We start from the raw sequence: 21,136 nt of genomic DNA on the forward strand, positions 1-21,136 counted from the left end.
TGAAGCATCAAAACATTTTTATTTGCTCTGCATCACAGTTGTTTAGGATTTTGATCCAAAACATTAGTTCTTTTGCTGCTTTTCAATTAAATAAAGTATTGCAGATGAATAAGCAGCTCCTTTATTGGCCAGAACAAATATGCTGCAATTAATACACCCATCCTTCCAATATTTTTATATTTAAAAAATATCAAACTTGGGGTGCCATAATAATGTAATCAATTATAACCATTTTCAGAATTTTCTCAAAAAGCAACACAACATATATGGTTACTTGCCAAAAACATTTTTAATTTTTCAAGCACTTTTCTGTGAATTGGTAGGGAAATGGACATTAAAAAACAAGGTATATTTAAGTGTGCTTCATTATTAGTAAAACTGGATCTTTAAAATTTGTGATCTATAGATTGGTTTTACAATTCCCCAGACACTTTTTCTAATCTTATAGAAGTCTGTGGAGCCCTTCCTATTATGTCAGATGCAGCTGGAAGATGGGTGATAAATTATGCAATTACAATAAGGTACACCTGAAAATAAATTATAACGTATATTCTATTGTGGTAGATGATGGTAGTTGTATTGTGCTTCATCCTTTGTAGAAAGCCATTTTTGAGCAAAGTTCAGTTGGAGGCAGTTAAGGGTGAAGCCTATACTATGCCTCTTTGTAATTATTTGCTTTTGCATATGATCCATTAAGCTTCTTTCTGGGACTTCTGCCATATTGCAAACACTGGTGACATGCTACTAAAGGAATCCTTCTGGCTAAATGTTACAAAGCTTTGATGAAAAGGTATTTGCTATATCTTGGGATTTATTTTTGGAACTTCCCTATTGGTAAATTGGAACTTCTCTATTGGTAGTTTCCCCCTTCCTAAACTGATTGATTATTAAAGTCTTGGTAGGCTAAAAAGTGGGTAGAGGGACCTTTTACAAAAATACTTAAAAAGAGTCTGTGTATACACAGAAGCAGTTTTCTTTAGCAGCATCTCCTACAGATAGAAAATAAATTTTCTTGTTTTGTTGTTATTATTGTTTTCCAACATAAAGGAAGAGAATGCAGGTAAAACACAAATGAAGAGATGCTCTTTGGATCTTTTACAACTTATTGACATAAAGGCAACCATCTTCTCAATCTGATTCAGACTTCTTGCTTGATTTAGAGGACTGACGTTTTCTCTTTTTCTTTTTTTTCTTTTTTTCCTTTTTCTTCTTCTTCTTTTTTTGCTTCACCCGACTCTCTGAGGAACTGGAACTGTCATTGCTGCTGTCCTCATCTGATGTAGAGTCTTCCAGCAACCGTTTTAATTGTTCTATCCTAAGTGCATAAATAGACAGTGTCAAATGATATTTGCTTGGGCAGGTTTCATTTCACTTGGATATCACTTTAAAACAAAAACTTTGGAACTATTACATTAGAAGTAAAAGGGATTCTTTATAGTTAAGTAGTCACTGCTTTTTTTTTCTTTGGAGAAAAATATGAAGTAGTTGCCATAATGGATGGATGGCAATTTTCTTGGTTCACATTTTACAGGACATTCTCATGGGCAAATCTCTCAATTTCAAACTTGGGGTCTATATTACGGAGCTTTTTTATAATAGTTATAAAATATCTGGAAATTGGTGAAGTATTGCTATCATCATTTTCATTATAATTTCTTAAAAGAGATCCAAGCTTACCTCATATCTTTTTCATAGCGTTTATTTTCTCTTATTATATCGTACATGGGATCTTCATGTGCCTTAGAGAGGAAAGAAAGCTAATTACTTAAATTCTCAATGTGATACCCTCCAGATGGAGTTGGATTGAAATTCTCTTGAGAATCCTAGGACTTATAATCCAACTATATCTGAAAGACTTAGAAGGTTCTAAAGCATTTCTTTACAAAAAAACCACTGAGGGCATTTCCTACATAGGAGTGGCAAATTTTTTCCTAACAAGATTGTCACTTGAATCCCATGTAGGGTACTGCGGGTGGAATACAAACATAACAAGTGTTAACAAAGAGGATAAAACATTAAAATTTCTAACCCTACTGACCCAAATTGTGATGGCAAACCACATTACCAAATGTTGTTGGAAAGAGTCACTGGCAACTTTTGCAGAAGCTCTGGAGTTCTCAAAATAGCATGGTATAGATTGCTAGTCAAGGCTGCCTATCACGTCCTCCCCATCAGTCTATGGACACAAGCAAAACAATTTTGTCAGCCTATTTTAGAGAGTTGTTCCATGCAGCAATTGTTTTATATCTACACTCTTTTGGTTCATGCAGGGATGTATTATATTGATATCTTAGGTTTAAAATATAATTTGTGGATCAGCTTAATTTCTCCCAATCAAAGGATTAATTCAGGTAAAAAATTTCAGTTTGATAAAATTCAAACCCTGCCTCTTTTATATGCATTAGCAGTTTGTTAAACCCATTTCCTATATACAATGCACCTATCTTTCTTTGAACTTCTGTTTTGAAGTCAGATCTTAAACCACTATGTCCCATGTATAGTAAACTGGACAACCAAAAGAAAACCAAATGTGTCATTTTCAGCATTATTCCTAAATTTTTAAACTACAAATACCAAAACTGAAATGTAAGGATGCAAAAGAGTGGAATTCTAAGCAATGTTAAGAGTTGCAATATTTTTATATGATTAATTTTCAAACGTTTACTTCCATTTTCTAGCTTGCAGTTAGTTAAAAATGACTGGATACAGAATTTATATCTCTACTGTGTACATCAATTTTAAATGCATAAATAGCCAAACACTTCATAGATACATACTTATCTAATCATTTGCATTTAATACGATTTGCCCTCTCGTTTGATATGGAATCTGTATAAAACCCAATGGGATTTATTTGCATAGGCTAATTTGAGGATAAATATTGAAATCTATAGTACATAAGTAATAGGACCATGTTTGCTTTGAAACCAGTGCAAAGGACTAATAGAAGCATACACTTTTCTGAAATTCAGTTAAAAAGCTCAACAAGCTTTTGGAAACGTGCTGTTTATGAGGTTTGAAGCCCTTCTTCTGAATTTGTCTGAAAGCATACTCAGCCTTAATAAAACACCTTCATTCTCCCTTTTATGGATTTTGATACAAGGCATGCAATAGCCCTAAGTGCTGGGTGGGGAAAGGCAAGTAGAGGGGAATAACAGCATAACTCAAGGATTCTCAAACATTTCTTTGCCATGGACTCCCTTTAAATACCTTTTGTGGCCATGGACCACTAAGACTTAATTCAAGATTTAAATCATAACATTTCTTCAAGTTTTCATGGCCCCCTGGGGGTCCATTGATCACAGGTTGAGAACTACTGGCATAAGCAATTAATGTAGTTACAGGGCATACTTTAATAATGTGCCCAAGCAAGCTATCTATATATTTAGTATTTATTTTCCAAACCAACATGTCTTGGGATGAGCCTGAACATGTAGTGGTTGGCTAAGACAAAATGCCAGAGAGAGACATTAACTCCAATTTATTCTCTGTTGAAACAGCCTTCACTTTACTCCTAAGAAAATGCTATACGAAAGATTAATATTAGCACGTCATATTTTACAGAATGTTAATATTATCTAGAATAAACATTATCTAAAAAAAACAGATGTCTTAATTTAACATTCTTTTCACATGATCATTTAGAGCATTGGTGTTAAACTCAGGGTGTCATGTGACATCGCAACATTTTTCCCCTTCATGGAGCTGGGCTGAGCGTGGCCATGTGTGATGTACCTGTTCCACGGGCCACCCGTTTGACATCCCTAATTTAAGTAAATTATGTCACAATTTACACTACTTACCACCCTGAATTGTTCTAATTTTTGGTTGCCTTTGATGAAGAAAGGACATTCTTTATCTCCTGTTCTGTGTCCATATCGTTTACATCTCCAGCCTTGAGAGAAGAGATTAACACTGAAAAATTATATTCTATCCAAAATATTTTTTTACAAAAGTGTGTATGAAGACACACAAACATTGTAAAATCAAATTTATTTATTCTCATGTAATTATATAACACCATCCTCTTGATTTCTGAAGGGAAGAAGGCAAGATATAGAAGAGAGAAGATGAAGAAAACTTAGTTCACATTTATATCTTTATACCAGTCGTCATCAAGACTGATTTGCTTTGATTAGACTCCTAGTTCCAGAAGGATGTCACCAAAATTATTCAGGATCTAAAGAAATTGGGGCTTCTTAACTTGAGGTAACTAATAGGCAACACAATAGAAGAATACAAATTAATGTATAGTATGGAAAATATGGAGGTTTGTAGCAATGTGAGAAGTTACCCACAAAAATGAATTGCTATGCATCTCTGTACTGATAAGTAAGTTTGTAAAAAATATTAACTTCTTCCACAATGTACAATTATTTAATAACATTGTGGAATTTGTTATCATCAGAGCTCCTGGTTGCTACTAAGGATTGCTTTCAAAGACGGTTAGATAAATTTATACAAAATGATATTACAGCTATTCTGCAACTTTGATAGTAATATACTACTTTGGAAGGATAACTGCTATATCTTAAATACTTGATGTGTGTCAGTGAAAGACATTTATTAATTTTATGTCTTGCTTATAAGTTTCCTGGGTGTATCTTATTGGCCTTTGGTCCAAATTTTTAGGGAAAAAATATGTTCCAGTGTCAATCAATTACACATCTATTTAAAAATAAGCATGCAGTGTAAGACCAACAGCTTTTGAAGATACTTTTTGGTGAATTTTTTCTTCAACCGTCCTACCTTTCTTGAGTATAAATCAATTGATTATAAACATGCCATGCTACATCCTTATAGATTTTCAACTTTCATCTACAGAATGCACATTCTGAGCATTTATACTGTTTCTAAGTTACTACTTCTGGTTTGACAATGCATGTCCTTTTTCCTTTATTCTCCCTAAATGCTATGAATATTTAAGATATTCAATTACTGAAAGCACCGATATAGGGTATATTGGAAGTTCAGTTAATAATAAAAATTAAAGCTACAATCTTTTTGAAAAAGACCAGTATAAAAATATGTATAATAAAGCAAAAAGCATTTATAAATTAATTATCTTCACTAAGGAAAAATGGTAACTGCTACAGAAAAGATTTTATCTCCTATTCTCACCAACTATCGCTATTGCTGGATTTATTACAGAACCTCCAAAATCTAGATGCTCCACTTACATTGCATAACCTTGACCTCTTTTCCTAAAGGCATCCATAATCCTTTGGTTGGAGCATGTGCTAAGAATTCTCGTGCATTTTCATTGCCAGGTACATCAGGAATGCAATCTTCTGGTTTAGTCTCATTTTCCTGCAACAGAAAATAAGTCCACTAAAGCTATAAAGATAAATAAGTATTTTTCTATAGGCACAAAGTAGTAATTTGCAATCATGGCTAGAACTCATACTTCCCGGAAGCTGACTCATGAACAACCAGGAATTGTGAACATAGGATTGCGGGAAAGTAAATGAAGCACCCTGGACAAGCAACCATTCAGAATATTATTAGTTTTCTGCTTCTAATGGTAGCAGAAAAGTACCTACCTGAAACAAGATTCTGAATACTATTAGTCCCCTCTTGAACGGACATGTATACATTAATTGTATTGTTTGAACCTGAAGCTGTCCAGACAGTTGAACCTAGGCTTATGCCATAAGAATCAAACGTTGAAAAGGTTGCCCAGTGACATTTTAATAAAATCTGATGGATGTATTCAAACTCAGATTCAAAAGTAAGCACTAACAGTTCTGTAGGCAAAAATGAATCTCAGGGCATACATAACTATATAGAATATTTAGTGATAATTTGAAAAACATTTACATTATATCTGTTATATTATCCTCTAAAAGATATTATTTATAGCCCTCTCACATACCTTAATTAGCCCTGGAGGAAGTTTTTCATAGCTGAAAAATAGATTGAAAATATATCTTTAGTATTTTTTCTTTTTTTAAAAAAACTAAGCAATGATTTTTTTAGTTTCCACAAAAAATAGGTTACTTTCTTTAAAAGTGTTTTTCATTTCCCTTACTTGGCAAATAATATGAACAATTTTGGAAAATGATTCCATTTAAAGGTGTCACATGCCCACCAAGCCAAGCCACGCCCACCAAGCCACATCCACAGAACTGACAGTAAAAAAAATTGAATCCCACCATGGAGTCATTGTAATGAAACAAAAAATGAGTAGTTTCAATCATGTAAAGAGTTGTCTCTAGATGACATGTTCATAATGACAGTTTCCAGTCCTTAATCCTCATCAACAATCTGTCAGAAACATATTAGTTTTTTTCTTGCAATGTAACTGCCTTCAGGAGAAGAAAAACAGTTTGTTTCTTCTTATTGGCACAAATGACAGAGTCACAAGATTTTTATTGCCCCTATAGTCCATTTAATTTATTATTTCCTGTATAAGATTTGAAACACTTGCCATAATTCCCTGCATAAATGCATACTATATCTTAATAAGTTAAATTTAAAACAAAAACCAGAAAGGCAGCAGTGTTCCAAAGGTGATTTTTCAGGAGGCAACTGAACTTTGTTTTTTCTTCTGAAAACATTTTGCTTTTTATCGCTTCAATCAAGCTTCTTCAGTTCTGACAGGATAGTGGAGAATGGAAAGATTTATATTCCTTGTAGACAGCTGTAGATCTGGATGATTCACTTTTGCTTATCTGAGCCATCCAGCAACAGCTATTTTTCCTGTGTTCTTCTACCTTTGTCTACAATAGTAGACAAAGGGTAGTTAACTTGAAATGGACACTGAGACGTTGATGGGCTGCTAATTGCGGGTTTTTATAGTCATCCCGAGTCTCATGCTTTTTCTTAATAAAGTAGTTGGACAACCTTGACTGACAACGCACAGCAATATAGGTTCAGTGGAAAGAGGATAGAATACAATCCTCACCAGCAACCTTTGTCTTTCAGACTTCCTCAACACCACAACCCAGCTGTAGTTGTGCACCGGATTAGGAAGGGTATCATCATAACTGTATAGGTTTGCGTGCTGTAAAAGGTCACGGGATAGCTCGGTGGGAAGGAGGAAATAAACAAGTCAAGGGACCGACGAAGAAGATCTGCTTACAAGGACTCCAGATGTTGGATCTGTTGGATTTGCTGCACCACCCGCTTATTTCTCTTTTGCTCCTTCAGATCCTGCCCTTTATGGTTTATCTGGGAGCTGCAGCTGGGCAGCGATTCGCTAGGGCTCCAACGTTTCCGGAGGGTGCTGCCTGTCCCTGTCTCTTCCTGCCTGCCTCCTTGGGACATGGCCGCGCTGACGGTGCCAGAACCGAGGCAAGCGATCGGGTCCCCAAATGGGGCTTGGCCTCTGCTCGACCGGTGTCTCCTTTCACTTCCAGGTCGAAGTGGAAACAAGCACTTCCTTCAGCTAGAGAGGCTACCTCTCTCGAGGCAGCGCCCCCTTCTCTTCTTGTTCAGCTTTTTGGCCGAAGGATTGCAGAAGCTTTGCTCCTCTTCGGGCGGGCCCGAACGGAAAGGAAAGCCGGAGTATTTACAGTATTGCTTGGCAGCTATAACTGGAATTCGAAGAGCCTTTTTGGGAGGAAGCGTCGCCTGCTAAAGCTGCTTTAACTCCTCGTAATATAATAATTAGACATCTGGATCCAATGGTGGCAACTTTCAGGAAACTCAGCCTCAGCTCCCTGCCCCCAGCAAATATTTGGTGCCCATTAAGAAAGAATGGGCCATCCTATCTACAAGATGAAAGACCTTCAGCCTCAGGGTGATAGGATTTAGCTCTCACTCAAGATCCAAACCGGGACAAAGCCTTGTAGGCCATTTATTCTAGTCCAACCCCCTACCCCCACCCCCCATCCTAAGCAGGAGACCATACAGCAGTGGTTCCCAAACTTTTTCAGTCAAACTCATCCTCAGTGCCCCCCACCCAGGGGTGAGATTCAAATTTCTTAGCAACTGGTTCTGTGGGTGTGGCCTAATTTGTGGGCAGAGCTTGGAGGTCATGTGATGGCATAGCTTGATGACTGGGTGTGGCTTGGCCACATGACCAGATGGGTATGGTTTGGTGGTCATGTGTCTCGGTGGGCCTGGCCAGGTAGCCATGTGACTGGCAAACCAAATATAAGTGGTCCTCGCTTAATGGCTAGTTGCTTAGTAAGTGTTCTAATTTATGACTGACCTCCCTGAAACGACTTGACCTGTTTTGGGAGTTTTGACAGCCATGCGCGCGCACTCTCCCTCCCTTCTAATCCTGCTGGTGGAGGTGGTTGGACTAGATATCTCATTTTCTCCTCCCTCCCTCCCTTTCTTTTTTCTTTCTTTTTTTCTTTCTGTACCTTCTACCCCCACTCTTTCTTTGTCTATCCTTTTTCTTCCTTTCTCCCTTTTTCTTTGCCTTTTCTCTTTCTTTTCTTTCTTGTCTCTTCCTTCTCTCTTTCTCTCCCTCCCTCCATATCCCATTCACTTTCTCCTCCCTTTTTCTCTCCCATTCCCTCTCTTTTTTCTTTCCCTTTCTCTTTCTATCCCTCCATCCATATCCCATTCACTTTCTCCTCCTTCCCTCCCTCTTTCTTTCTCTCTCATTCCCTTTCTCTTTCCCCTCTAGCTTTCTTTCTGTCCCTTCCTTCCATCCCCCTTTGTATATCCCTTTTCTTCCTTTCTCTTCCTTTCTCTCTCCCTTTTTCTTTCTTTACTTTCTTGTCTGTACCTTCTCTTTTTCCCTCTTTCCCTTTCTTTTTCTCTCTCTTTCCCTCTTTCCCCCTCTTTTTCTCCCTTTCTCTTTCCTTCTCTTTCCCTCTCTTTCCCCTCTCTCTCTCCCTCTCTCTTTTGTCTCTCATTCCCTCTCTTTCTTTTCTGTCTCTCTCTCATTCCCTCTCTCTCCCCCTCTCTCTATCCCTTCTTTAACCTATCTATCTATTTTCTGTCCAGGCAGGTGTGGCCTAATCTGTCAAACGCCTGGGCTAATCCCCATTCAGAAGCCCTGGCCCTTAATCTCCCATTTCCTCCCCCACGACCGCTTCTTTCGTCATCCTACAGCTGTGACTTTACCTTCTTCCCACAGCTGGCTGCCAGGGAAGGTAAGCCAGGTCTGAGCCATTGTTGCTGCTGGGCTCCCCGCCAGCCCATGTCGCCCTTGTCACAAATGCCTGCAGCCGCCATGTGTTTCGGCTGCACCAAAAAAACATGCAGTGGCTGGAGGTGTTTTGCAGTGAAAATTATCGACTTCCAGCTTTGCTCTGCTTCTCCAACGTGCCGCTGCAGCCACATTCTAGGTGCTGGCCCACAGGTTCACCCCATTGAGTCCACTGCACCAGAGGGAGTTTGAGCGGAGTAGTGCAGCAGTCAACGGGGTCAGCCTGGATGGCCGGTGCCTAGAACGCGGTGGCAGTGGCAGAGCAAAGCCAGAGGTCAGTAATTTTTGCTGCAAAAAACCTCCAGAGGCTGCGTACTTTTTTTCAGTGTGGCTGGACTGCAGCTGCACCTAAAAAAAATCACAGCGTCTGGATGCTTTTTGCAGCAAAAATTACCGACCTCTATCTTTGCTCTGCTTCTCCAACATGCCGCTGTGGCGGTCAGCGATTGTTGCACATGTGTGCGATGTCACACATGTGCAATAAGGACTGACTGGGCAGGGAACGGAGGAGCGGGTGGAGAGGAGCAGGGCCAGCCAGGGGCCCATTTTACTGGTTCTCCAAACTACCAGGAAGAGTAATGAACTGGTAGAATCCCACCCCTGAATTGCACCCTCTGTGAGGGGTCCACCTTCAGCACCCCTCTGCCGCCTCTTAGTGCCCCCCTGCCGGCTCCTTTGCCTCTTAGCGCCCCCTTAGGCATCCCACTGCCCCCCCCCAGGTGGCAATACCACCCACATTGGGAACCACTGCCCTACACCATTTCTGACAAATGGAAGTCCAATCTCTTCTTGAAAGTCTCAAGTGATGAAGCTTCCAAAGGCAAGCTGTTCCATTCATTGTTTATTCTCACTGACAGAAAATTTGTCCTTATTTCCAGATTAAATCTGTCCTTGTTCAGTTTCCATCCATTATTCCTTGTATGGCCTACAGATGCTTTAGAAAATAACTGGACCCATTCCTCTCAGTAGCAGCCCCTCAAATATTGGAACACTGCTATCATGTTTCCCCTGGTCCTTCTCTTCACTAGACTAGCCAAGCCCAGTTCCTGTAACTGTTCTTCATATGTTTTGATCTCCAGTTCCCACATCTCCTGGTTGCTCTTCTCTGCACTTTTTCTAGAGCCTCAACATCATTTTTTATAGTGTAGTGACCAAAACTGGATGCAGTACTCTAGGTGTGGTCTTACTAAGGCTTTAGTGAAGTATTAGTACATCAGTTGATCTTGATTATATCCCACTGTTAATGCAATTTAGGATTGCATTGGCTTTTATGGTTGCCGCTCATATTTAGCTGGTTGTCCACTAAGACTCCAAGGTCCCTCTCACAGTTACTGCTATTAAGCCTGGTTTCACCCAATCCATATGTATACTTTTGGTGTTTCTTGCCTTAAGTGTAGGACTTTACTTTTCTCTACACTGAATTTCATTTTGTTAGATAGGGTCCAGTGTTCAAGATGTATCTGGATCTTGAGCCTGTCTTCTAGGGTGTTAGGTATTCCTGCCAGCTTAGTATCATCTGCAAATTTGGTAAGTTCCCCTTCTATTCCCTCATCTAAGTTGTTAATGAAGATATTGAAGAGTACTGGGCCTAAGATGGAACCTTGTGGCACCCCACTGCTTACTTCCCTCTATGTAGACTTAAACCCATTAAGGACTACTCACTGAGTACAGTTTGTCAGCCAGTTGCAAATCCATCTGGAGGTGATGCTATCTATCCCACTTTTTTCTAGCTTACCAAGTAGATTGTAGTCTACTTTGTTGAATGCCTTGCTGAAGTCTATTATGTCCACAGTATTTTGCTGGTCTACTAATTTTGTCACTGTTGAAGAATAAAATAAGATTGGTTTGGCATGATCTGTCTTTAACAAACCTGTGCTGACTGCTAATTATTACTTTGCTTGTTTCTTGATGTTGGCAGGTCTGTTTGTTTTATTATTATCTTTTCCAGTATCTTCCTGGGTATTGATGTTAGGATGATTGGTCTATAGTTTCCTGGGTCTGTTTTTTCCCCCCCCATTTTTGAAGATGGGAACCACAGCAGCTCTTTTCCAGTCCTCTGGTAGTTTCCTGGTGCTCCAGGATTTTTGAAAGATGTGGTGCAATGGTTCTGAGATGACCTCTGCTAGCTCCTTTAGAACTCTGGAATGTAAAAGGTTGGGGGCCTTTTGCTATCCTTTTGCTATCCTCTATCTATTTATGATATAGGGGAAAAGACTGTGGAGTGAGATATAAAATTGAAATACGTGAATAGTCTTTCAAGTACAGGACCCAAATACTGAATGGTGATTTGGGATAATATATTTAAAATTGTGCATCAACAAAAATAAATACTTAGAGAGATGACATCCACAACAACTATGGCCTTAAAAACAGGAAAGAAGGCTATCCTGACCCTATCGACTACGTTGACAGCCACCCCACCAACATCTCAAAAAACTATCGAGGAGTCTTTAATAGGGGAAAAGCAGCCCAATGTCCCCAATATTAATATACAAACTTCCATATTAGCCTTGCAGGAAGCTATATCTAAAATGCAAGAAATGATGATTAAAAATCACAAAGAAACTAGAGCAGATATAAGCGAATTGAAAGATGAGATGGGGAAACTGAAGGCTGAAATGAAAGCGGATATATCGAAGGTGGAGGGTAAGATAGGGTCTCTACAGCAGGCCATGGAGAGAAACGAAGTGAAAATAAAAGATATAGAGAGTAGAACAACACGCATGGAGACTAACTTTGAAAGGATGGATGAGGAATTTAAAAATGTACTTAGAGAAATGGAAGACTCTCTGGTCCACCTCGAGATGGACAAAGCAATGGCGTATTTAAGATTCCAGAATGTGGCGGAAGCCAAAAATGAAGAATTGGAACATTTGATGGCAGAAATATTGGCTGAATGGCTAGGAAAGGAAAAAGATGATCTAATTAAAGAGTTTGATGAGGTATATAGGGTTAGCACAAGCTACGCCAGGCGTAACAACTGTCCAAGAGAAATTCATATCCGCTTCTCTAGGAGATGTCTGAGGGATTTAATTTTGAAAATGTCTAGGGAGGAAACAATATCATATAAAGGCAGAGAAATTAGGATTTTAAAACAAATTCCAAAGAGAGTGAGGATGATAAGACAAGATTATAAATTTTTAGCTAATGATTTAAATAAAGAAGGAATCCATTTTAAATGGTTAATCCCAGAAGGGATGTTAATTACATGGAAAGAGAGGAAAATCAAAATAGAATCGATAGAACAGGCCCAAGTTTTTCATCAACAGCTCACAGATAAGAATAGTCAACCCACCAAAGAAGAACCTAAAACACAGGAGGTCCGATATTATCACAGAACCCAAAAGGAACGACTTTCTCCAATTTCAGGAAGTGATAATCCACAACATGGGAGAGAAGAGCAAATCCCACAACAACAACAACAAGAGAACCGAATCATTACTAGGCAAAAATCTAAGCAGAAGTAGATAAATGGTGGAGGGGAAGAAGTTGCTCTCCATCAATATAAACGGATTAAATTCATTATCAAAAAGAAAAAGGATATTCTCAAAACTTATTCAACATAACGCAGATATAATATGTCTTCAAGAGACACATATTTCGAAAAATGACGAAAGACATCTAATTTGTCCAAAATTAGGTAAACTTTTTACAGCACCGGCCGACAAACACAAGAAAAAGGGAATTGCAATTTACGTAAAACAAGATGTAAAGGCAGAATTAATCTGGTCGGATCCCGAAGGAAGAACTCTGGTTATACAAGTTTGGATAAACCACATCACATTTTTACTTGTAGCAATCTATGCCCCAAATGATGACCAGGGGAAATTTTTTAAACACCTTCACCAAAAAATAGTAGGCTTTGAAAAAAGAAACATTTGCTTGATTGGCGATTTTAACTCCATTGCAGACTACCAGAAAGACCATAGTAATATGGGGAAAAACAAGAAGGGGAAAAGGGAACTTTCTGCGGCATGTAAGGAAATGTTGAGAGAGCTAAATTTAAAAGATCTATGGAGGGAACGGAATCTTGAAGGAAAACAATTTACATACTATTCTAACCCACATAAGACTTGGACCAGAATAGATATGGCTTGGATGGATTTGGACTTGGCTAATGAAATAAAAGAAATCAAAATCCTACCGAATGAATGGGCTGATCATAACCCAATACAGCTAATTTGGAGAGATAGGAGACGAATAAAAAAAAGATGGACACTAAACAACCAAATTGTAAGCGAAGAAGAGTATATTAATAAACTGAAAGAGGAGCTAAACTATTTTCTAAAGATAATAATAATGAAACAACTTCAAAACAGAACATTTGGGATACTATGAAAGCAATTATAAGAGGCACAACAATTTCCTATAATGCTATGAGAAACAAGAGAATTTATGCCCAACAAAACGTGTTACAACAACAAATCCAAGACTTAGAAATACAATTACAAAAACCCCTAAGATCCAAGGACTACAAAATCAGTTAATACTAGCCAAACATAAGCTGAATTTAATTGAACAAGATAAAATAGAAGTTAGCTTGAGAAGGTCCAAACAAAATTATTTTGAACACGCCAATAAACCAGGAAGATGGCTATCTTATAAACTTAAAAAGAAAAAGAAAAGAGATTGATACACCAATTAATAGACGAGAAAGGCATCCCACAACATGAGATTGAGAAGAAAAAGGATATTATATTAAACTATTTTCAAAGATTATATAAAAAGAAGAAATCAATGAGGATAAAATAAGAACTTATCTGGAGAATACGAATGATAAAACAATAGGGGAAGGAGACAAAGAATTACTAAATAAGGATATTACATGGTCTGAGTTAAAATCTGCAATGGAAAATCAATGTAATAATAAATCCCCTGGTCCAGATGGGATTCCAGTAGAATTGTATAAAGCCACAATAGATTTAGTAGGGCCTCTGATGCTGGAAGCGTTTAACGAAGTACTTTTGGCTGCCAAAATGCCAGACTCATGGAGGGAGGCGTTGATTGCGTTAATTCCGAAGGAGGATATGGATGCCAGATATATCAACAATTATAGACCAATCTCACTTTTAAACGCCGATTATAAATTATTTACCTCAATTATAGCGAATAGAGTAAAACAAGTTTTAAATTTATACATTCATGAAGACCAAAATGGTTTCCTTCCATTCCGCCAAATTAAAAACAATTTAAGAACCGTTATTGACGTCTTAGAATATTATGAAGCTCATCCAGAGAAACAATTTACACTCATGTTTCTAGATGCGGAGAAAGCATTCGATAACTTACATTGGCACTTTTAATACAAAAAATCTATAACATGAATCTGGGCACTAAATTCGAGAATATTATCACAACAATTTACAATACCCAACAAGCTAATATACTAATTAATGGTGAACAAACAGGCCCACTAAGCATTGAAAAGGGCATTAGACAGGGTTGCCCTCTCTCACCCCTCTTATTTATATTTGCTTTAGAATCATTGTTAACGCGGATAAGACAAAATTCTGAAATCCAAGGAGTTAGGGTCAAAGCAGAGGAATATAAATTACAGGCGTTTGCAGACGATATGGTTTTCTTCCTAGAGGATCCCATGGAAAAAGGACATAATCTAATAAAAGAACTAGAACAATATGGCTCAGTAGCAGGATTAAAGATTAACAGAAATAAGGCGAAATTACTGACTAAAAATCTAACAGAGAACCAGAGGAAAGAATTAGAAAAAACCATGGGGATACAGGCAACAAAAAGGTCAAATATTTAGGCATATGGTTAACACCACATAGTAAATCACTCAAAGAGAATAATTATGATAAACTGTTACAGCAAATTAAGAAAGATCTAGAATCTTGGAATAAGTTGCAGCTTTCTCTACTGGGCAGGATTGCCACAATCAAAATGAACATCTTACCAAAACTCCTTTACTTATTCCAGACAATCCCAATAAAATTACCAAATTTTTTTTTTGATGATATAAATAAGGTAACTCTTAAATTTATTTGGCAAGGGAAAAAAGCTAGAATCAGTATTAAGGCCTTACAAGATGCAAAAAAGTAGAGGTGGGCTAGCGCTTCCAAACTGGGAATTATATTATTGGGCAGCCAACTTATTATGGTTAAAAGACTGGGTCAATTTACGGAACAAAAGAACTCTAGTCTTGGAAGGGCACGACCTTCAGAGAGGATGGCACGCATTTCTATGGGATGTGGGAAAACTAAACAGGCGTACTTTCATAGACATCTTATTAGAGATTCACTATTAACTAATTGGAAAAAAATATGTAAAAACATTATTTAAAAAATCCGATTTGGCTTTCAACAATGGAGGCAATGGTTCATCCCAACAATTTGGATATAACAAAAGCGACTAAATATAAAGATTTATTAGACCCTTTAGGAAAATTAAGAACTCGACAGGACTTACAGGAACAGGGATTTAAAATTGATCAGTGGTTATATATACAAATCCATAGTAGATACAAACAAGATATCAAAGAGTTTGGAATCTATAGCAAATTACAACACTTAGATAAAATCTTATTAGGATCAAATAAAAAGAATATCTCTAAATTTTATAAATATTTATTGGAGGTAGAATTAGAGCAAGAGATAGTGAAAGGAACATGATAATGTGGAGTAGGAATATCGGAAGAAGCATTACATTAACAGAATGGGAAAAGATCTGGAATAGAATCATTAAGATTACGAAATATACGGTGTACAAAGAAAATATGTATAAAATGTTATATAGATGGCACTTATCCCCTTCGAGGTTAGCGAAAATGAACCCAAACTCTAGTCCAAAATGTTGGAAATGTAAAAACATAGAGGGAACCTACTTTCATATGTGGTGGACCTGTAAAGAAGCCCAGAAATACTGGCAAAAATTAGAAAATGGCTGGAGGAGATAACCAAAGAACAAATCGAATACAAACCAGAGTTCTTCCTACTAGGGATCTCTGATAAACATTTTCCTAAAAAGATGAAATATATAATAATTCATATTCTAACTGCGGCCAGATTAGCATTTGCCCAGTGCTGGAAATCATCCTGTTTACCTACAGATCAATTGGTCATTCAGAAAATATGTGACTGCGCAGAAATGGACAATTTAACCATAGCTCTTAAAAATAAAGAGTCTTCAGCATTTGATAATAATTGGAATGCGTGGTATAATTGGTTATATCAGAGATAAACTGTTCAAGGAATAATGGGTAATTTAAGCATAAATAGTAATAAGATGTGTATATTTAAAGTAAGGTAGGAGAATTGGATCTTGCAGACTGTCAAAAAGAATATCTGTTTGGTTTTAACGTATTTTCTTTTTCTTCCGTCTCTTTGTTTTTTTCTCTCTTTTATACTTCTTTTTCTCCTTTTTCGGTCGCAAGACCGAGCGTTTTTTCTTTTCCTCTCTCTTTCTCTTCTTTCTTTCTTTTTTTCTCTCTCTGTTGCATATGTAATGTTGTTATGTTATTTTTTAATTGTAAATTCAATAAAATTTATATATAACGAAGAATAAAATAAGATTGGTTTGGCATGATCTGTCTTTAACAAACCTGTGCTGACTGCTAATTATTACTTTGCTTGTTTCTTGATGTTGGCAGGTCTGTTTGTTTTATTATTATCTTTTCCAGTATCTTCCTGGGTATTGATGTTAGGATGATTGGTCTATAGTTTCCTGGGTCTGTTTTTTTTTCCCCCATTTTTGAAGATGAGAACCACAGCAGCTCTTTTCCAGTCCTCTGGTAGTTTCCTGGTGCTCCAGGATTTTTGAAAGATGTGGTGCAATGGTTCTGAGATGACCTCTGCTAGCTCCTTTAGAACTCTGGAATGTAATCTGTCAGGTCCCAGTGATTTGTGTTCATTGAGATCAGACAGGTGTTATCTTACTATTTGCTTATTTTAAAATTTATTTCTAGTGTGTCTTTTACTGTTATGTTTTTGGTTGGTTGGGCTATAGTTTCCTTTTGTGTGAAGACCAATGCAAAGAATGAGTTAAGCAGCTCTGCTTTCTCTCTATTGCCTGTTACTTCTTTGCCATCTTTCTTTAGTGCAGGGGTCGCCAACCTTTTGGACCTCAGGGACACCATTCTCATAATTTTAAATGCCAGGGACCACGAACCGGTTATGTGGACGTGGCCTAATTTGTGGGTGTGGCTTGGTGGTCATGTGACTGGCTGGGCATGGCTTGTATGTAAATATTGTAAACATTTATATAAATATTGAATTTTTTATTTAAAAAAGAGTAACTTGTACCAAAAAACAGGCAAAGCAGGCAGTCAGATTGAGTTGCTCACAGAATCACAGATTAATTCAGAAATCTATCTATCTGTCATTGGCTAGCTCAGTCTGTCACATAAAATTTGCTTGCAAGCAAACTCATAAAATTTGCTAGCAAGCAAATTCACAAAATTAACTCCCAATACACCATGTATATAAATGTTGATTTTTTTATTAAAAAAGAGCAACTTTTACCCAAAATCAGGCAAAGTAGGCAGACAGATTGAGTTGCTCACAGAATCATTCAGTGATCTATCTATCTGCCATCGGCTAGCTCAATCTCTCAAATTTGCTTGCAGTGAGTCTGCACTGAATAATAAAACCTTCAGTCCTAAGGGAGGTTCGGCTGTGCTTAAAAGCAGAGCCGAAGATCTAAAGACTACATAGAAAGCAAGAAATCCAACCATTTCCTGCTTCCTAGCAAATCTAAATCTCCCGGCACAGCAGAACGGCTGATGGTCAGAAAAAGGAAAAATAGCAATTTAGCAGGCAAGTTTACTCGGTAAGGAGTGGGCGGGGAGGGTTCCCACGGGCCATGTGGGCCGCACAGCCTTGTGTTTCTGCGCAGTCTGGATTAATTGCTTTGTGGGGGTGCTCTGGGGTGAGATTTCTCTGCGGCCCACCAAAATTTTCTCACGGCCCACCAGTGGGCCATAGCCCACCAGTTGGCAACCGCTGCTTTAGTGGACTGACTCCTTGATTTTTTTTTTAATTTATATGTTGGAAGAACCTTTTTTTATTATCTTTTACTTTTGTTGCAAGTATTTGTTCATTCTTAGCCTTTCCTTTCCAGATTCTGTCTATCTGCTGATATTCTGCCTTAGTTGTGTGTCCCTCTTTCCATTCTTTGTACTTGACCTCTTTGTCTTTCAATTTGTCAGAGAGATCTTTGTGCAGCCGTGCTGGATTTCTTGTTCTTCTTTCTCAGTGGTATGACACAAGACACAATAGGAATTGCCCAACACCCTTTCAGAACACAAGCCTATTCATTACATCATTACCCAGCAAGCTTCAACCAAACAGACAACCTCAGCTATGATCCCTGCATAGCCTCATGGGAATGTAACAGCAGCCAATAGAATACACAAGAACAGGAAGCTCAAGCTCAAGGCCCAAGAGAAGGTATAAAAGCCACCCTCTCTCAACTCCATATGGTCAGCTGCCCAGAATCACCCATGTGCTTCTTTTTCATCGATAAATGGACCCTCTTTCCAATGAGCTCTAGCCTCCATTTTGTCTCCAGTGCCTTCATCCCAGATGGATATTTCTCCCAACAATATCTTATTCTTCATAATGCTAAACAAGGGAAGGCATACAGCACCTATTTTTATCTAATGCCTATCTTCCATGTATATTGAACATTAGCGTTATTTGAAGAGTTATTCTTGCTGTGGAAAACATTAATTTCAACTAGTAATGAAAAGTGACAATCTTCTTTGAGCCTCTAATTCCCAGATCTAATGTCAAAGCTGTATAGAGATATGTATACAGGCAGTCCTTGACTTAGAACCATTCATTTAGTGACCATTCAAGGTTACAAGGACACTGAAAAAAGTGACTTATCACAATTTTTCATTTCACTTATGACTTTTGTAGCATCCCCATGGCTACATGATCAAAATTTGGTCCAACAATTGGTAGAAGATTGTTTAATTTTTTTCCTGACTTCATGAGAGACATTATTTTTGGCAGCCATTCTGAAAGTCTACTTGTGTACCTTCTTTTCTTCCATTAATTTAGCATAATAAAGACATGAACTTTACATGGAGGTGGAGGTGATGTTGCGGTGATACGGTGTACTTTCCATAGGGCTCTATGGAAATGCGTTGAATTCCTCCTGCCAGAAGGTCCAGAGGGACCTAAGCCACCCTGGAGAGGTGGTGAAGAAGAGAGGACACGCCATAGATCACAAGATTGCAAACTCCTTGTTTGATCTGAGGAAAGCTCTCAATTTGGCAGGAAGAAAAAGATGTCCGTTGCGTGCCTGATCAAGGCTGTGACAGCCTGACCAGAGAAGAATGAGTGAAGATTATGGAGGAACAGTGTGGTGACTGGGTGAGAATTTTCCAACTTCTGTTGAGGAATTTGCCCCTTTTAACACTGGCTGGCATGACAGTTGGACTGTAAAAGAAGGAGATGGATTTGTTTATCTGGTTGTTAAAAAAAATTAGAATGGGAAAAGGTCTGGACAAGGAATAATAAAATTACAAAATCAGCAACATATAAAGAAAATGCCTATAAAATGTTTTATAGATGGCACCCCTTGCCCTCGAGAATAGCGAAAATATCTCCTAACATGAATTCGAATTGCTGGAAATGTAAAAAGAAATACGGAACATTCTTCCACATGTGGTGGTCCTGCACTGAAGCCCAAAGATACTGGCACAGAATAAAAAAATGGTTAGAGGAAATAACAGCGGAGCAAATTGAATTAAAACCAGAATTCTTCTTACTGGGGATATTTAATAGACAAATTTCTAAAAAAGTCAAATATATAATACTGCACATTCTTACTGCAGCCGGAATAACCTTTGCACAGTGTTGGAAACAAGCAGATATTCCAACAGAGGAAATGGTCATTCAGAAAATAACAGCCTGTGCAGAGATGGATAAGTTAACCTTAGCACTTAAGGAAAAAGAAACATGAGAATATTATAGAAGCTGGGAAAGCTAGTATGACTGGATAGAACAAAAATAAAAAATATATTAGTAAACAACGTAAAATGTAAAAGAGGTAGTAATCATATACTCGCAATAAGATGTATTTGTAAATATGTCACCAATATTGATAACAAACAAGGAACCATAGCTTGTCGATAATAGAATTGCTAGGGTTTTTTGTGTATCTGTTTGTTTGACATTTTAGTTGTATAATCAATAAAGTTTGTTTTTTTTAAAAAATGAATCCTGCCCCTGCTTTGATTGTTGTGTGGATCACAACAAATTTTGGCAAGTTCTTAAAGAGATGGAAGTACCAGATATCTTATTTGTCTCTTGAAAAACCTATATGCGGGTCAAGAAGCAACAGTGAGAATTGGACACGGAACCACTGATTGGTTCAAAATTGGGAAAGGAGTCCAGCAAGGCTGTTTACTGTTACCCTGCCTATTTAACTTATATGCAGAGCACATCATGAGAAAGGCAGGGCTAGATGAATCAAAAGTTGGAATTAAGATTGCCAGGAGAAATATCAACAATCTCAGATATGCAGATGATACCACTCTAATGGCAGAAAGTGAGCAGGAACTAAAGAGCCTTTTGATGTGGGGGAAGGAGAGTGCAAAAGTTGGCTTGAAACTCAACATTAAGAAAACTAAGATCATGGCATCTGACCCTCTCGATTCCTGGCAAATAGATAGGGAAGATCCATTTGGGGGCAGGCCAGCCGAGAAGAAAAGCTGAAGGTTAATGCATGGAAGTGGAACTCTGGAGTCAGGTGCAGCCAATGGTAGGAGCCTAAAAGTCGCATTCTGATGCCACAAAAGTCATGCACAATCTCATAGTCTGATCTTTTTTTCTTTGAATAGGACTTGGTCTGCAACTCTTGGCTTTGCCAGCTCAATGAACCCCCTTGCTAGGTTTTTGCCTATTCGTGCATTTCTTTCATCTCTCGGGGTGCTATGGCATACAGTTTGTGTTTGGGAAGTTGGAGCCAGGGATGATTTCAATGGCACAGTCCATTGCATGGTGGGGGGATAGCGTATTGCACTTGGTCTCATTGAACATTTCAGCAAGGTCCTGG

General features: G+C 38.0%; 1 protein-coding gene across 1 annotated transcript; it reads right to left on the bottom strand.

Annotated features, from left to right (window-relative positions):
- RP9 (RP9 pre-mRNA splicing factor) lies at window positions 1–7,496 on the bottom strand. Its single transcript, XM_026702225.2, has 6 exons — window positions 7,085–7,496; window positions 5,876–5,906; window positions 5,181–5,310; window positions 3,804–3,895; window positions 1,678–1,739; window positions 1–1,315 (listed from the first exon to the last, which is right to left on the bottom strand). The coding sequence occupies exons 1-6, from the start codon at window positions 7,267–7,269 to the stop codon at window positions 1,129–1,131; spliced, it is 687 nt and encodes a 228-aa protein (XP_026558010.1). The 5' UTR covers window positions 7,270–7,496; the 3' UTR covers window positions 1–1,128.
- Window positions 7,497–21,136: the final 13,640 nt, after the last annotated feature.

This window comes from Pseudonaja textilis, chromosome Z (genome assembly GCF_049901715.1).
Source record: "Pseudonaja textilis isolate UNSWEBS1 chromosome Z, rPseTex1.2, whole genome shotgun sequence".
NCBI classification, from domain to species: Eukaryota; Metazoa; Chordata; class Lepidosauria; order Squamata; family Elapidae; genus Pseudonaja; species Pseudonaja textilis.

Bases quoted from the DNA above. Each gene is read 5' to 3' on its own strand.
- RP9 (XM_026702225.2), bottom strand. From the start codon at position 7,269: ATGTCCCAAGGAGGCAGGCAGGAAGAGACAGGGACAGGCAGCACCCTC. The intron at 5,907-7,084 runs GTAAGCAGATCT...TCTATTTTTCAG, and splicing joins ATCCAACATCTGGAGTCCTT to CTATGAAAAACTTCCTCCAG. The intron at 1,316-1,677 runs GTAAGCTTGGAT...TTATGCACTTAG, and splicing joins CGCTATGAAAAAGATATGAG to GATAGAACAATTAAAACGGT.